Source organism: Sturnus vulgaris, chromosome 9 (genome assembly GCF_052056855.1).
Source record: "Sturnus vulgaris isolate bStuVul1 chromosome 9, bStuVul1.hap1, whole genome shotgun sequence".
Taxonomy (NCBI): domain Eukaryota; kingdom Metazoa; phylum Chordata; class Aves; order Passeriformes; family Sturnidae; genus Sturnus; species Sturnus vulgaris.
The window spans coordinates 9,404,069-9,423,455 of NC_142251.1; the positions used below are offsets into that span (position 1 = coordinate 9,404,069).

A 19,387-nucleotide genomic window follows, 5' to 3' on the forward strand; every position below is an offset into this window, starting at 1 on the left:
GCTTGGGCTAGGTTCAGAAAATGAAAGGCCTGTTTTTATATACTTAATTGCATGAAAGAGCTGAAATGTTCAGTCATCTCTTAGCCTCTTAAGGCACTTCTGAAGAATTTACTTCTAGAATTTCTAGAACTTCTAGGCACTTTTAGAATTTGGAGCTGTAAGAGGACAGGTGAGCTTGCTGGGAGTGTGATGAGGAATTGCTCAAACTTGTGCACATAATATTTTGAAGCACTTTGGCAGATAGAGGCATGAAGAGTGTGTTTGCCACATGAGCTCACTGACGTTCTGAGAAGGGAAATAAAGTTTCCATATCTTTATTGTACCACCCTTATCTTTTTATAAAGCAATCCCTCATAGATCTTGCTTTTGAAGGGCCTTGGCAGAGATATTCTTCTGTTAATTTTAAGCTGAAGCAGAGTGGAAAAGCCTGATCACAAAACCCACTAGGAACAGTTTGTTTAAAACTGCTCAATATTGGTATCAGTTTATTGACTGTGGATTTGTCCCCCAATCGCCAGTGCACACAATGGCAGGAGCTAATGCACTGCAAATCACATTGGAGTGGCTTTATTAGATTAAAACTTGATACACGCTCATGTAAAGGTGGAATTGTTTATGACCCTGGTTTGGCAGCCAGCATGTAGAGGCTGCATCAGGCTAGCAGGGCAGGAGCAATGTTCTTCAGTGAAGGAGTTGTGCTGAAAATTCTGTCACGAGCTCCAAGGTCCAACTTGCAGACCCAAACTTGTAGGTCATATCTGTCCATTCAAAAAGGAGTTAATTGGGTCCAATCTGTAAAATGGTCTGAGAGGAGCAAGTGGATATGAGCATGTGATACTCAGTAGGAGTCAATTTTTCTAACAGAATAGTTTTCAGGTAGCTAAATCAAAGCTAAGACTATTCTTTTGTTATTCTTTTGAATACTTTTGTTCCTTAGTATTTGAACAAAAAAACTTGCTGTTGATTTTTCTTTGTAAGATTCAGCTAGGCTTCCTACAGTACCTAAAGAATGTTGAGGCTACCTGAGAAACTTTAGTTTCCAAATGATTGTATTAAAAAGTGCTTAGGGCTTCCAAAACCTTTGAGGGAGCTGTTATGAAGTGAGATACATAATCTGGGTGAAATGCTCATAAGCAAGATGCATATCTCTTCACCTGACATAATTTTCTTAATGCTTACAGGTTCTTGCTTTCACAAAAAGCTTTCTTGGTTTAGCTTAAAGCTCTGGACTGAGTATCCGTCTGCCTAAGTTGTAAATAAGGAAAAGTTGCACTGAAGCTAGCAAGGTTGTAGTGGTTTAAAAGAGCTGTAAATAAGATCAGAGTTAAGCCAATAATGAGCCTCTTGAGACTAAAACTGTGCTAAACTCTAGGCACCTTTGAGCTGTGATTCTAGAGACCATGTCTTAAGAGGTCAGGACTGGCTTCTCAAAGGGCACCTGTTCCAGTGTGGACTTTAAAACCTGAGCAGATTAAAGGGAAAGGCTGTGAACTGAGTCACAGCTGCTACTGTTGTTTAAACAGAGACTCCTTCCTAAGTGGCAGTTGACTGCAGCTACTTTTCTTCAGTACAGCTGCACAAGCTGAGACTTGCTTTAGGTGGCCTAAAAAACTGGAGAGCCTGAGCGTGAGAGAAGATTGAACTTTGCAGACATTGGTGCTGCTGGGTCTGATGTTTTACCTGTGGCAAAGATGATCATGTTCTTAGCACTTCTAATTTTGCCTCCCTTTCCACTCTCCAGGGAAGAAGTCAATGACAAATTACGGGACATGCCAGATGGAACATTCCTGGTGCGCGACGCATCGACCAAGATGCAGGGAGACTACACTCTGACACTGAGGTGAGCACTGAGCACTTGTGGTCCCCTCAGCAAAACCCTGAGGAGCTGTTGCCATACCAGTGACAGCCCTGGCTGTGTAAAGCTCATGTGGCTCAAGCTGAGAGATGATCTCAGTTCTGCACATCGTAGAACAAGCAAATAAAGAGCCAGGTCTAACAGTCAGTTCTGCTCTGTGCATTGAGTCCTGTTCCTCACTAAATACTACCCTAAGGATCTCTGTGTAGATGAGATGGAACTCAAGGAGGAGAGCTGCTCAGGAGTGCTTCATAGTTTCAGAGCTGCTGAGGTAAAAGGTGTTTGTAAATCAGGCCTTTGATTAATGGGAGAGTGTTGAAAACCTCATCAACGTTCTGCTCTGGAGAACTGAACACAATGTGTGGGTAAAAAGAGTATCTTGTGCTTTCTGATCTAAAGTTTAGGAAATACTGACTTAGAGCCATGTTCTTTTCTTCATTAAAATCGTCTGCAAGTGGCAGGTTTCCCAGAGCTGCCCCAGCCCTGTCTGCTGCAGTTAGGCAGAAACCTCATGTGACTGGCTCTTGTGCCTTGCCCAGCCTGCCCAGCCACTTGCCTCTGACAGGCTCCCAAGGCTGATTGTTAGGGACAAGCAGGTGAGGCAAAGAAGCCACAGCCTTAGTAGCACACCCTTGGGAGTTACTGAGATACAGCAGGTACTTGATCCTGCTGTGAAATTCCATTGCCTTAGTGGTAGGTTTGATCCCAAGGGTGTAGTTAAAATGCTGCTTTAACTTCTGCCTCCAAGTTCACAGCCTGTGTGCTAAGGTTTGGCATGATTTGGTTATTTTACTGAATGCAGCTTTAAGAGGCAAAATCGTAAGTGCAGGAGAAGGACAGGACAGTGTCTAAACAGTCTGTTGTTGGGGGTAAAAAAGGAAGAAATAAGCACTATATTTAAGGAAAACACTAGAATGTATAAATCTGGATAACTAAATTTACAACCATTTTGTAATCCTCAAAGGATTTTGTATGTTCATGTATCTTGTATTAGCACCCGTAACTCAGAAAGATTCATTAATAATTGTATAAATTTGTACTTGTATACTATTAGCGACCCTGAATTGCAGGAAATTATGGGTTTGGGTTTTCTTATGGCTTCTTTATTCAGCCTTCAGTATCCTCCTTTTCACTTGCAAAACTTCTGGCAAAGCTAGAACTTAAATACCATAAGCTGGCTCCAGAATGAACACATAGGAAGAGATTTACTTTGGGCTTTGCTCCTGTTCAAATAATCTGATGATAATTCTGTGTGTATTGACTCTTAAACTACTTAATACTGCTGCTGTGTAAAGAATCACTGTGAAGGTGTGCAGTGTGGGTGCCACTTGCCCAGGAATTTCACTGGTGTCATCAACCTTAGTGCTGATGAGGGATGGGAGGGACCCCATAAAACCTCTGAATGACTGTACTTTACAGGAAGGGTGGCAACAACAAACTGATAAAGATCTATCATCGGGATGGAAAATACGGCTTTTCTGATCCACTGACATTTAATTCCGTGGTGGAGCTCATTAACCACTACCGCAATGAGTCCCTGGCTCAGTACAACCCCAAGCTCGATGTGAAGTTGATGTACCCCGTGTCCCGGTACCAGCAGGTAAGATCTTCATCAGACCTCAATGGCTTTTAGTGCAGACAAGAAAAATATTGCAGATGTGTATATAATTTTGGGGTTTCTCTATGAATAGCGTGCTTTTTTGTTTTTTAAAAGGTGAATTTTCATATTTAGCCTCACTTGCGTCTTCCAAATTGTCTAACCATCTAAGCTGCTATATTTTATCAGGTTTCCAGTCTCTATCTAAGCCCATGTGAGAATTGAAACCCTAACAGGCAACAGAGTTGAACCTCTGAGAAACTTTTTAATTTCTCCGTGGACCCTTGTGAGCCCACTGAGCATTGTTCTAGCCAGTGCTACCCATATGAGCTGTGCAGCTGCTCACTCTGTGCATAGCCATCTAAATTTTTCAGGGATATTTTTTCAACTTTTATTCAGTAGCCCAAAACACATTTTTGCATTAAGGAAAAAGAACTGCAGAGCTTTTTAGAAAGGAAAAAAAAAAGAGACCACAATTCTGATCTTTAACTGAAGATCCTAAGCAATTTGCTTCCTTCTTTATTGAACTAGGGATACTAATCTTGAAAGTAAAGTGTGGTGTGTTTTTGGAAGTTTAGTATTTTGGCATGGCTCTTGGTGTCCCATAGTTCCAGCTCATTGTGTCTGTAAACTGTGGAATATGTTGCACAAAGGAAGGCAGATTTAGATGCAGTGCTCTCTAGAAACTGGATTATAAATCATGATGCTAATATCTGTAAAATGCAAATGTGCATAAGTGGACAAATGAATACTCTTAAGGAAAAGCTGCTTTGCTTGAAGACTTAATAGCTCTTTGTATGTGCAGGATCAGTTGGTGAAAGAAGATAATATAGACGCAGTAGGTAAAAAGCTTCAAGAATACCATGCTCAGTACCAGGAAAAGAGCAAAGAATATGACAAATTGTATGAAGAATATACCAGAACATCCCAGGTTGGTGTTGCTTTGGCTCTTTGTAGGATGTGTTTATTGTTGTTTAAAAAGCAAAGAAAATTATTTTAACCTGTTAAGGCTAATAAAGGCAATATAAGGAAAAATCCTAGTAAATTGTGGAATAGAGCAAGGGATTTTCATATTTGATGGAAACAGTGAATATTGCTTGTTGCTGATAGTTCTAGAGGTATGGTGTGGGGCAAGGAAAAAAGAGGAGCTGCCACTTTTTAGTACACTTTTTAGTAGGTAAAGCTGTGGAGAAGGCCAACACTCATGAGCTTCACACTGCAGGCTTCTTCCTTGGCTGCTGAGTATTTCCAGCTGCCACATGCTGCAGTGAGAGCTGTAGAAGGGTTTGGCCAGGTTTTTTGTGAAATCATGTACAAGTCAGTTACCAGATATTATGCATTAAGGAAGTGTGAATATGGTATTTGGACTGCTTCTTGTAAAATAAGATAGTTCATATACGGGGAGGAGGTTTGCTGGCAGTCTTCCTGCAAACTAAGATGGAAAATATGACTAAAATGTTTGAGGGGTTTGCAGCCTAATAGAGAGTATCGTGTAAGGGAGGAGGGTAGACTTACAGGGAGTAAGTCTGCCTGGTTCTTTCCTGACCCTACTCGGACATTTGACTGAATTTAAAGCTGATTAATCCTATTTTAATTTATTAGGGGGAAGAAAAGATCATCTTCTCAGTCAGTTTAGGGAACATAATCATGTCTTGCATTGTCATCTGTATTATGAACAAATGATGAACTCTTTCCTTACATAGGAAATTCAGATGAAGAGAACTGCAATCGAAGCATTTAATGAAACAATTAAGATATTTGAGGAACAGTGCCACTCACAAGAGCGATACAGCAAAGAATACATCGAGCGATTCCGCAGGGAGGGGAACGACAAAGAAATTGAACGGTGAGCTCGAAGGTTGTGTTTGCTTACCTGGAAAAAGTGGTGTCCACACTGGCACTGCCATTACAGCATCATATAAACCATTTTGTAAGCTCAGTGTTTTCTGAGATCTTCCCTCAAGGTATCTCAGCCTTCAGTAAAGCTCTCTTCTCTCAAGGAATTGCAGAGCTGGGAAATCTCTGGATTATCCTCTCTTAACTTCAGTAAATCAAGATACTGTGATGAGGACCAGGAAAGAACAGGAAATAATGATTTAATTTGCTTATCCCATTTCTATTTGGATTTGCTCAGAATATAAATCAGAGAGCTCTGTACTTGAAAACTGTGAAGTGACCATAAATCTGGTAAATCTCATTGTCCATAGTCGGTTTTAGTCACTTTCAGAGAAGATCAATGTTTCGTAGCTGTCATCTAACAAACTCAGTGAGTGCATGCTTTGAAACTGCCCTTCCAAGAGGGTATTAGCAGAAAAAGCTGGATCTGGGCCTTTGAAGAAAGGCCAGGTGTAATGCCTCACTTGACATAGTGCTTTATGAACCACCTTAAGAAGGTTTTTGGACCAGAAACATTTACGTGTAACAATCTCACTATGGACTTGGAGTCCTTCATTCTGAGTAAAGACAATTAACAAGCAAAAGATGTCATTTTCCTGAGTCACACCAAACCTGCAAACTAATCTTGAATGAGGAGACAGGCAGCATTACTTCCTGGTAGCTCTTGATAGTAATTGAAGTTTGCATTTGAAATCTTGCTATTGCTGATACCTGTGGTGGGCTCGCATAATCAATATAACAAAAACTGAATCAGATAGTGAAGGGGGAATCTGTTCTAGCTTACCTTCCTACAGACGATTTCTTCCTGCATCTCTGCCAGAAGGAAATATATTTAGGTAAACTGAAGGTTGCAGGCGCTCTGGCAAGAGGTCTTTCCTGTCACTCGTGCAGTAATTTTCATGTAAAGATGAGGTGGTCAAGGAGAGGAGTTGCTGTTAGGGTAGTTCTGTGATACTCTTCTGTAAGTGCTACCAGTAGGTTCAGTCCTTCTGGGCTGGTTTGACCTCTTCTCTCATACTCATTTGTAGGATAATGATGAACTATGAAAAATTAAAATCACGCCTGGGTGAGATCCACGACAGTAAAATGCGCCTGGAACAAGACTTGAAGAAACAAGCTCTGGACAACAGGGAGACTGATAAGAAAATGAACAGTATCAAGCCTGACCTAATTCAGCTCCGCAAAATCAGAGATCAGTATCTTGTGTAAGTAATGCTGACCCATACCTCAGAATAGTGTCTCTGATGAATCTGATTAATGGCTGTTTCCATCAGGATAATGAGAGTTTAATTTTCTTTTCATAACCAAAGTTCTGTTTGTGTTAAGGTGCTACAGTCTGGCAGGGGATGTCTGAGAGCTGGTTGGCCTCTTCATGACTTCATTATTTAAAGAGCCAGCCACAATTAGGTGCACATTCTGCAACTCTTGTAAATAAAGACTTTAAGAAAAATTAGTTATAAACAAAACTTGTGGTTGCTAATACAACAGATGGTAGTACTTTTTGTTAGGTGTCTCAGATGTTGCTTATACCCACACTTGATTTCACCCCTACTGTTATCCAGCTCACAATGTCCCTGGGCTGGACGCAGACTGTTTCTCTTGTGTCTGAGCTTCAGCTTGCTCACTAAGAAAACCCATACACATGCTCTGAAGTAATGTATTAATGTTCTCTTCTTCTGGCAGATGGCTCAATCACAAGGGGGTGAGACAGAAGCGAATAAATGACTGGCTGGGGATCAAAAATGAAAATATTGATGAGTAAGTGTCACTATACATACGATTTTATTGAGAAGTGTTCCATTAATAAGTGTTTTCTCCTGTGGGGTTGGTAACAAAAACCACCAGTTTCTCAATACAAGACTGGAGTCATGTGAGGCAGCAACTCTGCTGAAACATGTAGGATTAAAATTAAGATCTAAGTGGAAGCCTTTAATATGTGTTCGTTAGGAGCCCAACCTCCCAATTTGGGTAATTCTGGTATTTTTTTGCATGATTTCTGTGAAAATAACGCTGCTTATTAACTCCTTTACTGATCACTGGTTAACAAATTTATTCTCTCAGCACATACTTTGTGAATGAAGAAGATGAAAACCTGCCACATCATGATGAGAAAACTTGGTTTGTTGGGGATCTCAACCGTATCCAAGCGGAAGACTTGCTCTGTGGGAAACCTGACGGAGCATTTTTAATTCGCGAGAGTAGCAAGAAAGGATGTTATGCTTGTTCTGTGGTGTAAGTCTCTTTTCCTTTTTGTTCTAACTACTCAATTCATAAATCTCTACCAAAGCTCTTTATTTTGGAGAACAAAAGCCATGCCTAGCTTAGGCCTACCCATTGGAATGTGTTGCATGTTTGCAGGAAGACCGGCATGGTAAAAGCTTTGTAACAAAAATGTGCTTTGAATGTGCAATAACTGTAGTCCTGCAGCCTCTGCAGTTCCCACAGTAGTTAGTGCAAAATTCTGAAGTATCACAACTTGAAGCTGTGTAGTTAGGGCCTAATTCTCCCATATTCTTCCCTGCTAAGGGGCACATGGGAAGAAATAAAGCGGGGCTGTAAAGGTGTGGCATCTTCCATTCTCATTTTCAGACATGCCCAACTCTACGTCTTTTTCTTGTATGTGTACGGTAATGGTGATGCTTTGGAGGATTATTTGTGAGCAGTAGTTTTGATGACATTCATACAGCCTTGCATTGATTTCTTGTATTTCACTTCATTTTATGCTGGTGTAATGAAGGTCAGAAATACTCCAACTCCATTATCTAAAAATCTTTCAAGCTTGTCCTGGAGTCCAAAATGGCTTTCACTGATTTATTTCACATGAGGTTAATTGCTTCTGAGCACAAGTCTGAGAAATGAATATATGAAGGTTTAGTACCTCAAGGTAACTGAAGACTGTAGTATCTGCTGTGTTCAGTGTTCTGTTCATTGCAGTCACTCAAGTGTTGGGCTCATCAGATGCTTTTGTTTGGTTAGGATCATGCTACAGGCTGGCCAAGGGGTGGCACAAAGGAACCTGTTCCTACATGTGACTGGGATTGTAACAGGCTCCAGTACAGGGATTACATAATACCTGATCTTTCTGGCAGATAAGTTTTTCTAGCAGCTTTGGAATTGCTGTGCTCCAGTAGCTGCTTTGCCAAATTAGAGACTCGGTCGCTATGGCTTCAGATAATGAATCAGCTTGAACCCATCCCATGCTTAACAGTAAAAAATGCACATGGAAGGTTAGCACTGTGTTTCATGGAATACTTTGTAGGTCCTGATAATTTGGGAGTTTTGATTTCTTTGCTTAGTAGAAAGGTTTCTAGGTGAGTTGAGCACCAAGTCATTGCTGATTTCGGGTGCTTATCTTCTTGGTTCAGCTCTTGACTTTTTTCCCAAGGACCATTTGGAGAACAATGCAGTAGGGAATTGTACTGCTGGGATGGAAGAGCTCTCTTATGTGGATTATTATGCAAGAGTGTTTAATCACATGCCCTGAAGCACTGTTTCTTCACAGACTATATTAATCTCCTCCACTTGCATCTACTGGGCCCTCCATTATGTAATCCAGTGACTGGCGGAGTTGCTGCATTAGTTAATTGTTAATAGACTGTCACTTTGGGTTTGTCCTTTTATGTTAAACTCTCCTCTTTGCTTTCCTTGCAGAGCTGATGGAGAGGTGAAACACTGTGTGATCTACAGCACTCCAAGAGGTTATGGATTTGCAGAACCGTACAACCTGTACAGCACACTTAAGGATTTGGTTCTTCATTACCAGCAGACATCCCTTGTCCAACACAATGATTCCCTAAATGTCAGGCTTGCCTATCCTGTCTACGCACAGATGCCCCCCTCTCTCTGCAGGTAAATTTTGGGGAGGAGGAAAGCGTTGGCTTATCTTGGATTCTTTTCTACGATTTTTATTAGAACTCGGAGGGCATTCTTTCTCCTTAGACTGCTTGTTTTGCACAAGAAGTGATTCTGTGAATGTGAATCAAAAAGAGGCCTAGCAGCAACAAGACGACAACTTGGGTGTAGGTGTCCTGGTGCTACCTTAAAAGCTCAGCTGTGCTTTTACACCAATACTTTTGTTTCCTTATGAGGGGAATAATCGCAACGCATATGAAAATACTGGAAGCAGAGCATCATTTTATGGAGATGATTTTTTGCCAGGCACCTTCAGTGGAACTTCTGATTGGATTTTGTTTTCTCTTGTTCTAGTAGACACAATTTGAAGCCTCTACCCGAGGCGCTGGTAATGTCTTTCAGTCTTAAACTCCCAACAAACTAGGGGGAAACTCTGCCACAGCAATTCTTCTCTGCTAATTTTAGCAGCTTCACTGCGATTCAGCCGGACTTCCAAAAGAGGGCTTGTCTTGAGGTAGCATGGAATTTGGTGAGAGAAGACCAAAGGAATTATGGGAAAGCTTCAGGTTTTTATTTAAATGGAAAAATGCTTGTAAAAGGAAAGTTGCTTTATTTTTTTGCCAACAGTAACAAAGTTTTGGTTTCAATGGCACTACAGGTCTTCGCTTAAAGGAAACATAACCAAACTGAACAAGCCAAAACTTTGTTCGTTGCTAGATCAAGCACTTACAGGGGAGGTTGCATTAGCATCCGCACATACTTTCTGCACCAAAACTTGAAACAAATAAAAAGGAAAAGCTAAACATTGTATGGCTTCAAAACACTAGATTTGTCTGATCTGATGTAATTGCTCACTCTCCTCTTTCTTCACCCTCTCTCCCTCCTGTTCCTCAGCTTGGGATTCTGTTTTCAGAGTTTTAATGATACTGTGCTTCAGAATGTAAACCAGAATGAAGCTTGCACTGACCTGCTGCAGGTCTCTTGCTGAACAGTGACAGACTCTTGTAACACTTGATTTTGGTACAGAAGAGGTTGGTGTAATCAAATGCTCCTGGATGGCTTATTGTACCCAGTTCTTTGGTGGGGTATAGTTACTTCCGGTTGTAAGAAGTGAGCATGCTAATCCTAGATCTCCTCTGATTTGTTCTTTGTGAGCTGGGTTCTGAACTCTCACACCACTGCAGCCAAGCAAGATTTTACTCTGGTATAATCTAAATTCCCTTGTAGTTATTTTAGACATGATGCAGAACACAGGAGGGGACAAGAGCCATACTCCTCAGTTATTGGGTGTCTGGTACCATCCTTTGGCAAGGGCTGCTGTCAAATACTGGAGTGGGTAGTCCTGGGCTTCATCAACTACAGCAATCATCAAATAAATCCCCTCCCTGGAAAGTGTACAAAGCAGCTTATTTCCATTCCTTAAGCTTCTAAAATGAAAAAGAGCTAGGTTTGGCAAACTAAACCACTTGGCATCAAAGCACAACTGGCGAAGTAATTGTTCAGTGTGCAACCTTGAAAGTTACTTTTGTTCCCATTACTGGAAGCGTTTCCCTTGCAATGCACCCATTGTGCAGGACAGGAAGCAGACAGTCATGCAGGTCTGAGAATGCTGGAGACCCGTTTCTGACCCTGGGGCTGATTTCCTGTTCAAATGGCTTTTTTCTATAATGCCTGGGCAGTAGTGCCAGGCTTGTTGATGTATATTGTTTACACTAGAAGTATTATTTCACTGAATGTCTTGAATTCACAAGTAGGGAAGTGACAAGGCTGGAGCACTGACAGCCATTGCAGGAAGGGTAGTCTGGTTGCCTGGCATGCCATGACATTTTTTATTTTGCACTAATGACCCTGACGCATCCCAGACACTTCCTAATTGGCCAGAGTGCAATCTTCAGGCAAAGAATTCTGTAGATGCCACTTTTCTCATTTAAATGATACCCTACAAAGCTTAACCAAAACTCAAAACTGTGTGAGGGAAGAATAAAATTCACATAAGCTACTATGTCAAAATGAGCCACATCTGTTTGTGTGTCCCTTCTACTTCCCCAGGAAGAAAGGAAAAATGAGACATAGCCTTTGCTGTTAGTGGAAATCTTGAATGGTTTCCTCAGTGGTCTGTGGGCATGGAATTTTTGCTTGGCTAATTTGCAGTTCTAATCTGGTAGCTGTATAGCTGCCATTCTCACATCTCTCAGGCATCTAGCATTCCCTTGATGCTGGGCTGAGACCAAATGCTCAGTGAAGGAAATCAGTTCAAAGACACAAATGATAGCCAGGTGCCTCATGCCTGTAGAAAAACCTGTGTGAGAGGAGTGTCTGATTTTCAAACCCTGCCCTTGTGATCTCTCTGCACTCTCTCACTGATAGTGTTAACATTTGAGGTTGATGAGGACCATATTTCTGATCCCTGCAGGCAACCTGGCCAAAGAGTTTCACATCTGCCCCAATTTCAGGTAGGGCTCAGTTTTGTTTTAAACAGGCACAGATCTACTTCCAGGCTCATAAATCCTGGCACACCCTCACAGTCCTGACAGCAGCAGGATAGCAGAGCAGGGCTGTCTGAAGTCTCCCTGTAGTGGAATCTGATTGATCCTGTGAGGTCTTGGTCCAGGCTCCAGCCCTGTCTCTGCCAAGGTAAATACAGTGTAATTTCCATTAGCATCTGTGAAGGTGGCTTGGCTTTATCGTGGTGTGAGTGAGTTGGGACTCTTGGCCCTTTGCTCCCTGAGCTCTTTTTGCTGATCACAGGTGATGTATTTGCTATGAATGATGGACCCAGAACCAATAAGCCATCCTGAAGTGTTCTTTGAGGTTCTGTTTTGCCCAGACTTTCAGAGCAAGGCTATGGGCAGATGAAGCCTGAATTCCTTGTCCTGGCTCCATTACTCTGAGCAGTCTCCTGAGGCTCTTTTGCCACTGTCTCTCTCTGTGTTTGGTTCAGGCACCTGAAGTCCCACCTGCTGCCATGGTTCCCCATTGACTCACACATGCTATTGCACAGATTCTTTTTGCAACTATTTTGCACTCACAGAGAAAATGAAAATTGGTATAAAATTAACTGACAGGTAGCTGGTGTGATCTATGGGGCAAGGGTTTGGTCCTGCACCTCTCATTGTGCTTGGCCTGAACCTGTTTGCTCAGTAGCATTAGACCTGTGAGAAAACCCACAGCTTCCAGGAGCTGTTCTACACTTGCATGACTGAGAAATCAGAAATGGGTCTGTGAGGTGCAGGATTATACCCCAGGATGAAAAGCAGCTGTTAAGCCTGAAACAAATACAGGAAATGTGAACACAGAGGTAAAACAAAGAAACTCAAGTTCTTTTAAAACAGTAAGATGTGAGAAGCTTTTAATTCTAAGAGTCAGAACATTAGGAGGAAAGGAGGAAGTAGCCTCACTGTCATAGCAGCCATCTGGTACCAGGCTGCAGTTAGAGGAGCATTGATCTCACTGACCCATATTATATTAAATATATATGTAGAGTTAAATAAATAACTTTTGCACAGTGTTAAATGGGGGAGGGAGGGAGGGGATGTTGAAACTCGAATATGCACAGTTTCTTCTAATCTGTTTTGAAGTATATTTGCAGGGAATTAGGGGTGATTCAGTATTTTGTATTGGTATGGATGGAAATCAGGTCTGCTTCCACAGTTGCCATTGGCCCCATTGTGTCAGCCACGAGTGCCATGTTTTTGAAGTTAGTAAATTATAAATCTTTTCCAACTAGTTTGTTTGTTGATTACAAGTAATCTGAGCATGGGAAGAACCAACCTAGAAACAGAGGGATGTCCCAACAGATGCTTCACTAGTGTGTGAAGCAGTAATGTGCAATTGTCCACCTTCTGATACTGGAGTGCTCTAGTTTTGGGGCTTGTCTTTGGGTTTTTATTTCATTCTCAGCAGCAGTAAAGCGAGTTGCTGCTTTGCACCATTGGTAGTTGCAGTCTAGAGTTATATCCAGTACAGCCCTTTGTCTTATGCCAAAATAAAAATGCTCTTTCCACACTTATCTCTCTTGAGGTGGCAGATGTTCAAGAAGTTTTCCATTTAATGTGATGGGCCTGATTCTTTTCTCGCTGACACTAGTGTTAGCAAGACTTCCACAACCAAAAGCCATTCCCAAGAAAAATACTTGCATTTAATCACAGCTGAATTCTAGTCACAGCAGGGTGAAAACAAAAGTTTCTCCCTCGCAAAGCCAGGCAACTGTAATGGGACTGTGGAAATGAATGTTGACACTTAGTGCTGTTTTGGGAAGGACGAGAGAAGGATGAGGGTCTTGGCTGCCCCAAATCCTGGGCTCTCTGCAGGCTTAGGTGGCACCATGTCTGTAACTGAACGCTGTGGCTGTTTAAAGCAGCAGAATTGCTATAGGAGTGTCACACTTTAAGTTTGGAAAAGCCCCTTATTTGGTACTTGAACAATCTCGCTTCTGTTTTTGAATGTCTGTTTATTTTTTATTTTTTGTTATACTAACAGGGAATAAAAATCTGAAATGTTAGTGAGTCTTGTATGCTTGCTGCATTGTGCAGACATGAAACAGGTACTGCTTGTGGATCAGGAGGGGTAAGAGACAGACAGGTTCAAAATGCAGTTTTACAAAGCACTATGATGGGTTGGGGGTTGTTTTGTTTAGACCATGTTTAAAATCAAGTTTCCTTATGTGTAGTTTCCTTATAGTTGATTTGCAACCTCTGCTTTTGCAATAGCAAAATCAAAATAACATTCCCGAAGAACAAAGATGCTGTAAGGGGAGAGGGGTCAGGCTTGCTCAAATTCAGCATTTAAAGCAAACATTTTTATTGATGAGGAAGGATCAACACCCTAAAGCATCCCTCTGGTTGTAGTTCGATGAAGCAGGAGACAGACCATGAAGCAGAAACCTCTGCCTGGAACCACGAAATGAGAGGAGATGCCAGAGCAGACCCTTCCCTTTGGAATAATCAGTTGTACTCTCCCTAAATGCACGTGCAGAGGAGGGTTAGGGAGCTGATACAAGTCCTTGAGGAGCTGCTGCCCTTTCTGTATGGGAAGGGAGCTTGCACTGCTGATCCCCTTGTTTCCCTTGGCACACGAGCAGCGGGAGAAGGGAAGGACCAGCCCAAAGAAGCGCCGGCCTGTTCAGGAGGCTGGGCCAGTTCAGCCCTGCGTGAGCAGCAGCCTTGGACGGGGTTACATGAAGTTTGGCCAACATTTTTGTGAATCTTGCATTCTGTGGGCAGAAATACTTTCCACCGAATGGCAAGGGGGAAAATAAACAACCCAAAAAAAAAAAATCTGTCTTGAAATCTTTTCAGTTCCTTCCTGTTTGTTCAAAGGGGCAGATCGGGAGCTTTAGCTTGTTAACTGTTTAGATGATGACAGTGCTTGAAGTGCTCGTCTTTGGGGCTGGCTCCATACAATTAATGCAGAATTTGCATTTTTTAAATTGCTATTGGCATAGACTCACCGTATTTTATGACTAGACTCACCATTTGTTCTAAAGTTTGCCTTTAAAAAATGTAATATGAGCTTCAGAGGCAAGGGGAAAAAAGTGAGACAGGCCCTTTTTGATAGAAAAAAACCCACTTCGTTGATGAACCTGTATTAGAGAAAGCAGCTTTAATTTGATGCCCCCCTCCACCACCTTCCCTTGGGATTGCTTCTGCGAGATTGGCATTGGCAGATGAGGGAGGGACATTTCCCCCTGTATCGGCACCGCCGCTCCCGTGCACTTCCCAAGTGCTTGTAGCAAGAGGCTCGGGATCGTTTGGAGAAAGTTACTGCATCCAAAGACAAAAGAAAAGGTCTCTGAGGGTGACTGTCACCCCCCAGCAGGGGCTTGTAGGATGCTGGGGCTGGCCCCGAGCTGCCCCCGGCTCTCTGTTGGCTGCAGGGGGGGGCTCACGTTCAGTCAGCTGGGTCGGGGTTTGGATCTGTTTTGTTTTCGTGAGTGACTTCTACATCCAGCAAAGATCTGTTTGATGAAAACCTGTTAATTTTGTATATCTGGCTGTTTATTGCACCATGGGATTGTAATGGTCTGCATCATCCGTGTGTGTGTGCGCGTGCGTGTGTGTGTATATGTACTGTATGTATATAGATATATGTAAAATATATTCATGTACACGTTTATATGCATTAGCTGTAAGTGGCACTGCCCCTTAAAAATAAAACAAAACTCACTGTTAGCACATTCTGCCACGTGTTTAGGCAGAAGTGGGTTGGTTTTTTTGTCAAACGAAAAGGAGTTTATTGTGTTCATCTTGCATATGTGCTTCTGAAATGCTGAACTCTGGATTTCCTCGGGGGGTTTGCTACTATATTTGTAAACAGAGTTGATTTGGGGTGTTACTTACTCTGGGACAAAGCATTCAACCGTGTCCCAAGCAAAGGCTTAGCAAAAGAAACCCCTCTTGCTCTCCTGTGAGACGCAGTGATTGTTTGCACGTTCCATGGCCCCTCAGTGCCCCTGTCCAGAGCTGATGTGCAATGGGTGGTGTTGGTGCGTGTCCCTTTGTGAGTGGACTCTTTGTACAAGGTGTGGTTCAATGTAAAGCATGAGTGGGTGTTTGATCTTGTGTCGAGGGCTGAAATAACAGCACACTCCTTTGTACAACCTTTGCATCAATGTTTCTGCTTTTCTTTGACTTCTATTTTCTTTAAAGGAAACTGCATCTGTTAAGAACCTGCTTCTCCAGAAGCTATTGAATTATTTTGTTTTCCAGATGAATTCCAGCATGTAACTTTGGTACTCTTGTTTGTTATTTGTGTAAAATCTGTTCTTCTGTCGTTTATGGTGTAGTCGGGGAGGGGGGTGGGGGGAAGAAAAGAAATAAAAAAGGAATTCATGTAGTTTAACTTTTAAAGAAAAGAAACAAACTGCTTCATAAGGAAACCAAGTGTATGTTAGTGTTTTCTGACAAGTCATCCTGTAGTTTCTAGCTCAGTAATGCAACACTGTACTTGTCACCGGGTGTGTTACAATTTTGCTGTACTTTCTTTTACTAGATGGTTGGGCTTTTAAATCCCAGACACTAAGCATCCTGGGCCTACTTGCTCTAGATCAAAAAAAAATGCAATAAAAAAAAAATTGCAATAAAGCACATTGACATGTAATGTTTTAGAAGGATGTACTGACAGCTGTTTCTAATAAATTCTGAACTGCAGCGTGGTCGGGCTGCCGTGGTGTGGCTGTGTCTGTCTCCCAGCCGAGGCCATGGGCATCATCTTTAACAGAAGCTTTAAAAAAAAAAGACTTGCAGAGGTCTGATTTCCTCTAGGCTGGAGAGAAAGCCCCTCCTGGGGCTGGGAGGAGGGAGGAATACACGTAGCACACGAGTTCCTTAATGGAGCCTTCCCTGCGTTCCTTTCACAGCATCTCCCGGGGAGCAGGAGCCATCAGCAGTGCTCTTGCATGGCTCACTGCTTCCTCTGCCAGCAGGGAAACCACCTTTGGTGATGCCACTGCTGGTGCTGGGGGAGAGGAGGGGATGCACCACTTGAGCAGACTTAGGAAAGACATGGCTCAGCTACATCCACTCACCTAGGTTTTGCAGGAGTTTGGGAAATCACTGTTTGCTTTCCCAATTCCTTCACGAGAATCAGCCATTGGAACCACTGAAAAATCAGTGAGTTGAGGGCTGGTCTTGCTGATCCTCTTTCATTAGAAGCACAGGTGACAGCAGGAGGGCAAACTTGGGGGTGTTTTACCCCTTAAACTTGGCAGTTGCTTGGGGTGCCACCCTAGCATCCTCAGAAATTTAGGGCAGGGGCAGTGGCTGTGGCTGGGCGTGGCTTGGTGTTTTTGCAGCCCCATGAGCCGACCTTTTTGCAGACTAAGAAGCAACATTTTTCCGACCTCCTGAGTCAACCATTTTTTTAAAACTGCTACATCAGCATTTTTCACAGGCCCGAGAAAGCCTTTTCAGCTGCTAAGTCAGCATTACCTCCATCACCCGCCCCAGAAGCCCCTCCACCAGCAAGAAGGGAACATCCAGCTGGGCAGAAAAGCCTCTGGTAATGGTGCAGGGGAGCTGGGAGCACCCAAATGGACCCTGAGGGCTCAATCTGGCATCTATCATTACATCCAGCAAGGAGCTCACCCCGTGTTGCAGCACCTCAGGGTGCTCCCTGCTGTCCTGCCCACAGCTCTGGAGGGATGCAGCCCCTTAAAAACATCACCTGAAACAGCAGCAGCTACGTGGTACCCAATGGATGAGCCATGGGCTCTGTGGGCCGGTGTTCACTGCATTGGCACCCCCAGGCAAGAGGAGAGCAATGGGGAAACATCAGCAAGAAACTGAGAGGACTCTGCAAGGTGCTCCAGGGGCCTGGCTCTTTTTTATTATTATTTAATTTATTTCTTTTTAATAAGGGCTAATGAGGTAGAATTGCAGGAAAGATGTAAGTCACTAATTGGCAAATAGTTTTTCAGGGCTTTGCCAGACTGTTCGTTGTGTTATGAAAACATCACAGCCGGAGCCGGCGCAGGAAATTTCCAAGCGGCCGTGCTGACTGGATGGAAAGAAAAACACCTCCCAGCTCAGATGTCTTCTCAGAGAAAGGGCAGATCCTGGGGATTTTTCCATCCTCAGCAATTCCACAGAGCTTCCTGCAAATCCCATGGGTTCTCCCCAGCTCACACACAGGACCCTTCCCAGGGGCAGACACTGTCCTGGCACCCCCAGCCGTGGCACCATAGGGCAGGGGTGCAGGATGGAGGGACAGAAGTCCCAGGCTGCTTTCATGGGATTTCTCTTCCCCCCCATGCAGGAACCCACTGTAGTGCGAGACTCATGCAAGGATCTTAGCCACAGGGAAAAAAAAATCTGTCAGGAAAATCCCAAACACCTCCAAAAGCTCATCTTCCCCCAGCCAAAATGCCTTGATGTAAGGGATTGGTTTGGTTTGAAACCCGGGGCATGTTGCAGCAACCAAGCTGCTCCACTTTTCCTCCTTGGTTTCATCTCTCAAAACAGACTTATTTTAGTCTAATAGTTTAGTTTAATAGACACTCTGTTGCTGGGCAGCAGGAGCAACACAACCACAGCCATAGCTCTGAGTACCACAGTCATAAATAAAGGGTGGGGTGGTGAGTGTGCTGCACAGCACCTTGAGCAGCCCAAAATCCATGAGGGATGTTGTTGTTCGTCCCCTCCATCCCACTCCAACATGCACAGCCAGAATGTGGGATCCATCAGGCACCCCTGCCATTAATGAAGCACCTGAGCCTGGAAATGCAGTCAGTCAGGGCAGCTGCTTCTCACACCAGTCCCACTGGGTTTGGTGTTGGGGTGAATACAAAGGTACCCAAGATAGAGGGAGCTGCCTGAATTCCCTGGGGCTAGGACCCCTCCCAAGGATGCACAGCCTGGCTGAGCCCCAGAGAGACACAAGGATGGGGGAATGTTCACCCTGGGCATGGACCACAATTCATCCCCCTGAGATGAAGCATTTCCCTCCTTAGAGCATCAAGTCCAAGCTCGGAACAGCAGTCGGCAGCTTTCAAGTGAACTGGTGGATTAGGGTTGGCCAGAGACCCAGAATCCCCATTTAATGGGAAATCTCATCATCTTGCTTGTCAGGCTTCATCCAAATTGGAACAAAATGGTAATGTACAAAATTCGACTCTGGAAAATACTTTCAAGGGGGAAAAGAACATCCTACACTGATTTCTGTTGAGCTGGCACAGTCCCACACCAGCATTAGCCTTTCTATATCAATGTAATCCATAAGCCCAGAGCTCTGACCAACATAACCCACCTCCCTGGCTACTATTTTCTCCAAACTTTCTCTTGACTGTTATTTTCATCAAATCTGTTCTTTCTATGGCAAATCTTTCTCGCCGAGATCGAATTGGCTTTGTAGAGAAGTGATGGGCAGGGGACAAAACATGATGTCTCTGTGCTCCCTAGGCAGAAGGTGTGGTGGAGCAAAAGGCTACAGAGCGCCAGCCTGGCTTGCTGCCCACTCTCCTGACTCCAAACCCATCCTTGGTGATGGTGGTGGCTCCTGAGAATCACCTTGGCCACCTCTGCCCAGTCACTGGTGCATTTCAGGGCAAACCCCAGTGCAGGTTCCCCCAGATTCCAGCTCTCCAGTGCACAGCCATCTGCCCAGAGCCCTTCCCTTCCCTGGCCCCACCAGACCCAAGCCATCTCCCTGGACAAGGGGCAAAGCCTTGACCTCTCCCTTGGAGTGGGAGG

At 43.5% G+C, this 19,387-nt stretch overlaps 1 protein-coding gene across 2 annotated transcripts in view; it reads left to right on the forward strand.

Moving 5' to 3' along the window:
• The window catches only part of PIK3R3 (phosphoinositide-3-kinase regulatory subunit 3), a 76,919-nt gene extending 60,566 nt beyond the window's left edge, over positions 1–16,353 (forward strand). For both annotated transcript variants that reach the window (XM_014872057.2, XM_014872059.2), the window contains 8 exons: positions 1,742–1,840; positions 3,275–3,455; positions 4,258–4,383; positions 5,156–5,298; positions 6,377–6,553; positions 7,032–7,106; positions 7,410–7,580; positions 9,000–16,353. In XM_014872057.2, the coding sequence (XP_014727543.2) occupies positions 1,742–1,840; positions 3,275–3,455; positions 4,258–4,383; positions 5,156–5,298; positions 6,377–6,553; positions 7,032–7,106; positions 7,410–7,580; positions 9,000–9,201 (1,174 nt within the window). In that variant the 3' untranslated portion in view covers positions 9,202–16,353. The remainder of the gene's footprint in view (positions 1–1,741; positions 1,841–3,274; positions 3,456–4,257; positions 4,384–5,155; positions 5,299–6,376; positions 6,554–7,031; positions 7,107–7,409; positions 7,581–8,999) is intronic.
• Positions 16,354–19,387: the final 3,034 nt, after the last annotated feature.